The sequence below is a fragment of the Ornithodoros turicata genome, chromosome 3, assembly GCF_037126465.1.
Source record: "Ornithodoros turicata isolate Travis chromosome 3, ASM3712646v1, whole genome shotgun sequence".
NCBI lineage: Eukaryota > Metazoa > Arthropoda > Arachnida > Ixodida > Argasidae > Ornithodoros > Ornithodoros turicata.
The window spans coordinates 29,493,230-29,498,870 of record NC_088203.1 but is presented as its reverse complement, the minus strand read 5'-3'; the positions used below and the strand labels follow the sequence as shown (position 1 = coordinate 29,498,870).

Genomic DNA, 5,641 nt, shown 5'->3' with positions numbered 1-5,641 from the left:
CTACGTAAACGTTATCGATTTGACCCTGGTTTCACCTGATAGCACCCTAAAATGGAAGCCGAACCAGACACATGGGGTTTGGACCACTTCCCTATTCTGCTTTCGGCGCCGTGTCGCAATAACTGTTTCAAGAAAATGAAAAATGTCACGAACTGGGTGAAATTCAAGGAGGCACAGGTCGCCGCTACGGCAGATACCTTGCTCGGCTGTGTAAAGACATCCTTGGCAAACAGCTCAAAAGCAATATCCTACCCGGCCAGTATACCTGCCCATGACCTCCGATATCTCAACCTCCGAGGACCGCGGTGTCGGGCACAGCGACACGTTATGAGAACTGGTCTTCAGGTCGACCGGATCACTTACAGGCGTGTCTCAGCTGCTCCTAGAAGACATATTTTGAAGCTAAGGTGGACTCAATAGAAGCAGTTCAGCGAGTTCCTCAAAGTCCATTCACCGACAACGAGGGTATGGAATACCCTGGGAGCAATCGAAGGTCTCTCAAAACCCGTGAATCCGCCTATCACGTTATTGGTATAGAGTCCAACCGAGAACCCAAGGGCACAACAAAAAAAAAATAGCCAGAGAACTCGCTCGTGTAGCTAGTTGCAGTGATCAACGCCTACATTCCATTTATTATGATTCCATTTATTATGATTCCATTTATATTCCACATTGTGAGGAATACCTCACAATGTCAGAACTGAAATCCGCCATCTAAGGCTTAAAACGGCGCAGCGCGGTTAGCCCAGACGGTATCTCGAGTCAGGCCCTCAAAAACCTGTAGGCGTGTCACTGCCATTCACAGTAAACGCAAAAGGGGGGAGGGGGGGATATGTTCATTAAAAAGGAAAGGCCAATGCAAAAGTGTCACATTATTTTCTTTGTCTACAACGAGACATCGTAGTCACTTCTTCTTCAAGCGACCCCATGACACCCCCTTTCCAACAAAGAAAAGGAAAAGAAAGTCCAATACCAAAGAAGAACACGGAGTCCGTCTTCGTCCGAGAAACATCTGGGTTCCCTTCTCACTCTTGCGCTTCGCGGCGAGGAAGTACATGGGTTGGTTCTTGCGGAGATAACTCAGTTTGTATAGAAGGTGCGGATGAAGGTTGTTGTCCCTGGTACGAGTGTACTGTCCTTCTGGGGTAGATACAACGCAAGATCTCGGAGCTGGCGCGCGTCCTACTACAAATGCGGACATCCTTTTCACAAGTTCTTTTCGAGGTAACGTAGAGTGTTACGCTGAAACCGCTTTCTACGTCAGGGAGCTGCTGCGTTCCTCGGTCATAAGACTGCTTCTGTTGGCGGTGCATGTCGCCTAACCGTTGTGCTACCGTGTCCGATGGCACCACTGCTGGCGCGTGTCGGTCTGTGATGCACGGCACCAACGCTCTGGTCTGCCGGCTCATCAGCTTTGTAACAGGGGATATGAGGACACCGTCTGGTGGAGTGTTGCGCCATTCTAAGAGTACGTAGAAGAAATATTCCCTTAACGAAGAAGCCTTTTTTTACTTCTTGTACGGCACGCTCGGCTGTTTCCATTAGCTCCAGTCTGATACTGGCTGGACGTGATGGAAGGTTCTCCGATCGGAAGGTTCTCCAGGAAAATCTTCAAGTCATGACTGCCAAATGGTGGACCATTGCCGAGCGTGTAAAACGCCTACGGTGGTAGCCAAGGTGGCGGGTTCTAATCCTACCCCGTGCTGGTGCTGCAGCTGCATGAGGTTTTCTCTATAGTTTTTTCCGGAAAACTTTCTAAACCAAAGTCGGCACAATTCTCCTTGGAGTCGGCCCAGGACGCATACTAGCCCCTCCTTCCTGCTGCCCCCTTCAACTGTCCACATCTGTATGCAGCCCATAGCCACAGTTTCCTCGCGCCGGAATAAAATGAAATGGTTTGGTAATGCGAGCGTGAAGAAGAATGTGGTTCAGATATACCAAACCGCCACGGTGACGACGGCTGATCCACATTACGTGGCATCCGGTAAGCGGCCGTTCAGCTAGCTCAGCGTTTGTGCCTTGAGCGTGCTAGGCGAAGCTAAAAGGGGAAATACAGAAATGGAAGCGACCCAAAGCAACCAACGTTCTTTGCTACCGCGTCCGACAGCACGATTCAGCGGAAGTGCTCCCATGAGATCGTATGCTGTACTCGACATTTGCGGACTTTACAACGCTTTTTCGTTTCCTAAAATGAATCTCATTTCTAATTCTAGCCCCTTGATTTCTAGAAATTATAGCGCCTAAAAATAGCGTTTCATCCTGTGGGGTTTCAGCCTCGGCTTGTAGTGCCGCTAAAACCAACGACAGAGGCTTACAAACAAAAAACGAGAGAAAAACTTAAAAAAGAAAAGCCTTTGGTAAACATATTACAACTCGAGTAACAAAAATAAGTGCTATCGTAAAACAAAACCTTGTTGTTGCTGCGAATGTTTTCAGCTGTTTGCAGACGACATGGTCACGCGAATTTTCTTGCGGGACTGACGCAAGCCAGTTTTGGGTGTGCACGCTATTTTCAAAAAGTTGCGTGCGCACCCAAAACCTAATGCGGCTTTTTAGGCTGTGAGCTTCGACGTGGCTTGTGACGCACAGTGGCGACAGAGCGACATGACGCACAGTGGCTTCGACGACCTTTCTTTGGGGTCGCAAAGTGCCTGGGTCCCGTACTGTAAAACTCTGTGCGAGGAACGTCGTAGAATTACCTATATTAAATAAATCCCATAAACCGGAAGAAATTGCTTAAAGCGGTTTATTGGTCTGACCGGAATACAGATTGATCGACCAACTTGCAAATTGCAGCAAAATAACGAGTTTTTCTTGAATACCTGAAATTGGAAGGGACATCAAATCGACACAAAACAAGCGACACGTATACTGGACAAGCACAAAAGGAAAGAAATGCCGGCTAACAGTGCCCACCATCCGTTGTTTCCAGATTGTCGTTCTTTACTCTCAGTTACCAGAACACAAGACGGGGTCCGATAATTTGCCGTTCATTGAAAAATAGTCCAAACTAAGTTCTTATCTTTAAGGTACTATACCGGGTGTCTCAGTTAATTCCCCGGGCTAAATAATTGGCGAACGGGTACACCAATCGACGAACTTTCTTTTTTTTTTTTTTTACGAGTATCTGTCCGATACCACCTACAAGCTACGCACAGTGTGAATGAATGGGAGGCGCTCATTATGTAAATAAGAGTTCAAATAAGTTTTGTAACAAATAAAAAAAAAACTTTTAAAGCAGGGCGCTGTTGGCATTACAATGGGTACTACCCCTTTTGGGAGCTTCTGTGCACACCTTTTAGAGAAAAATCTGCCACCGAAGCCGGTCATCTGTTGCAGAAATTAATTGGCTTCGGTTTACATATTTTGTCGCGGCTGATCGCGGTGAAGCGCAAAAGGACGTAATTCATTGGTAATTCATTGGTGTAAGGACATAATTCATTGGTGGAGAAGGGAATTGAAGAGCGTCCGTTTGCGCTTCACCGCGACCAGCCGCGACAAAAATATGTAAACCGAAACCAATTAATTAGTTGAACAAATGACCCGCTGCGGCTGCAGAGTTTTCTCTAAAAGGTGTCCACTGAAGGTCCCAGAAGAGGTAGTACCCATTTTAATGCCGACAGCGCTCTGCTCTAAAAGTTGTGTTTTTTTACGAAACTCATTTGAATTTTTATTTAAATAATGAGCGCCTCCCACTCATTCACACGGTGCGCAGCTTGTAGGTGGTATGGGACAGATAGTTCGTCGATTGGTGCACCCGTTCGCAAATTATTCAGCCTGGGGATTTAACTGAGACACCCTGTATAGCGATTCAGGAACCTGTTGCGACTCAGCGAGCCACCTGGTTGCATTGCCACGTGCAGCTCAGACTTTCTCGACTCCAGAGCACCATCGTCCAGACATACCCTTTGTGATCGTCTAGACACACCCTTTATTGCGGGAGAATTATGTCTACGAACAGGGATAAGTCGTCCATTCTTCCCGCTGACCAACCAGACCTTGGCAGCCGAAACAAGAGAGACGTGGCCTTCTTCCCAAGGATACGGTGGACCGGACCTGACGCACGAGCGCGACTGTCATTATGTAAAAGTGACATCAGTTTCCGGGCTGTTTGTTTAAAAGCGCTGGGCTCCAGCAGCTCGTTGTCTATTCTCGTCTACACATCGAACATGTAATAAACCTCTGTTGTTGTTGTTGGAGACGGACCCCTGCCTGACTACCTCCGCTACGCTACCATTTGGATCCCGGATCCCAACAACTGGTTGGCAGCGCTGGGATGAACTTCGCCGAGCCGTAACTTTTGTATGGGTGAGTGTTCTGCATTTTCCGCTCAGATTATAGCCAGACTGTGTGTAGCCAGTAGGCCAAAATCGGATAGGCGTCTTTGTAGGAAGCGCTGAAGTTTTAATGCGCTACTAAAAGGTTAAGGCAAAAAGGAAAACTAACACTCAAGGAAGAACCATGGATCTAAACAAGTTACGAGTACCAGATTTGCTACTTTTGCTCGAGGAATTGGGAGGTAGTGCAGGGCAGGTGAAACGGAAGCCGAAGATCATTGAGCTCATTCAGGGAATTGGAGCGGACAATGAGGAACTTCAGGAATGTTGGGAGATGATAGTACAAAGAAAGCAGGACGAGGAAAAGGCTAAGCAGGAGCGCGCCGAAAGAGAAAAACGCGAATACCATATGACCTTAAAGAAGATCGAGTTGGAAAGGTTGAAACTTGAAAGAGAAGGAGTCAGTCGCCCCGTGTCAAGAAATGGGGAGAGAGACCAGTTCAAAATCAAAGACCTCTTGCAACCATACAAAATTGGCGAGGGTATTGGTTTGTTTCTGGTCAACTTTGAGAGGACTTGCGAAAAAGTTGGTTTCGAACGCGAGTCCTGGCCCCCATAAGTTGCTAACACTGCTACCATGCGAAGCCGCAGATGTCGTAGCGCGCTTGACTAAAGAAGATGCCGAGAGCTACGATAAGACAAAGTCAGCTCTTCTAAAAAAGTTTAGGCTTTCCACAGAAGCATTTCGTCAGCGTTTTCGCACATCAGAAAAGAGGGCCGAGCAGTCGTACCCGGAGTTCGCATATAGTCTCAAAGCCAATCTAGTGGAATGGCTAAAAAGCGCCGAAGTGCACGGAAATCATGACAAAGTAATTGAGTGCATAGCGCTCGAACAATTCTATCGTTGCATGCCCGAGTCAGCCAGGTTTTGGGTTCAGGACAGATTAAGTAACATGAATGTCCAAGAAGCCGCTGAGCTCGCAGAAGAATATGCAACACGTCGGAAATTGCAAGATGTAAGGGTGAGTCTCCCCAAAGCTCTCCTGCAATACCTACAGGACACCCAACTGAGTGTTACGTTGTGAACTGAGAACCGCGGCCCTGGGCACTCGCCCCCACTGCAAAGAAACCGGCCGTTTTTTTTTCTTCCTTTTTTTTTTGCTCCACCAGGGCGTAGCAAGCCGACATAGGTCTGGCTGACCTCTCCCTGCGTGGACGCCACCTCCTCTTTATTAAACTTATATACCCCCCCCCTCTCCCCAAAGCGGAGAAAGTAGAGCCTGGAAGGCCGTTCTCTCGCCGACGCGCCGAAGAAGGTCAGACCAACAGAAGGGAAGCTGGAGGCGAAAGTAGGTTAGCGTCCC

At 47.8% G+C, this 5,641-nt stretch overlaps 1 protein-coding gene across 1 annotated transcript; it reads left to right on the top strand.

The window, feature by feature from the left end:
* Window positions 1–4,461: 4,461 nt before the first annotated feature.
* On the top strand, window positions 4,462–5,362 carry LOC135389249 (uncharacterized). Its single transcript, XM_064619314.1, has 2 exons — window positions 4,462–4,876; window positions 4,929–5,362. The coding sequence occupies exons 1-2, from the start codon at window positions 4,462–4,464 to the stop codon at window positions 5,360–5,362; spliced, it is 849 nt and encodes a 282-aa protein (XP_064475384.1).
* Window positions 5,363–5,641: the final 279 nt, after the last annotated feature.

Excerpts from the sequence above, each read along its gene's own strand:
- LOC135389249 (XM_064619314.1), top strand. The coding sequence starts at position 4,462 with ATGGATCTAAACAAGTTACGAGTACCAGATTTGCTACTTTTGCTCGAG. Across the intron at positions 4,877-4,928 it reads CGAAAAAGTTGGTTTCGAAC|ATGTCGTAGCGCGCTTGACT; the intron begins GCGAGTCCTGGC and ends GCGAAGCCGCAG.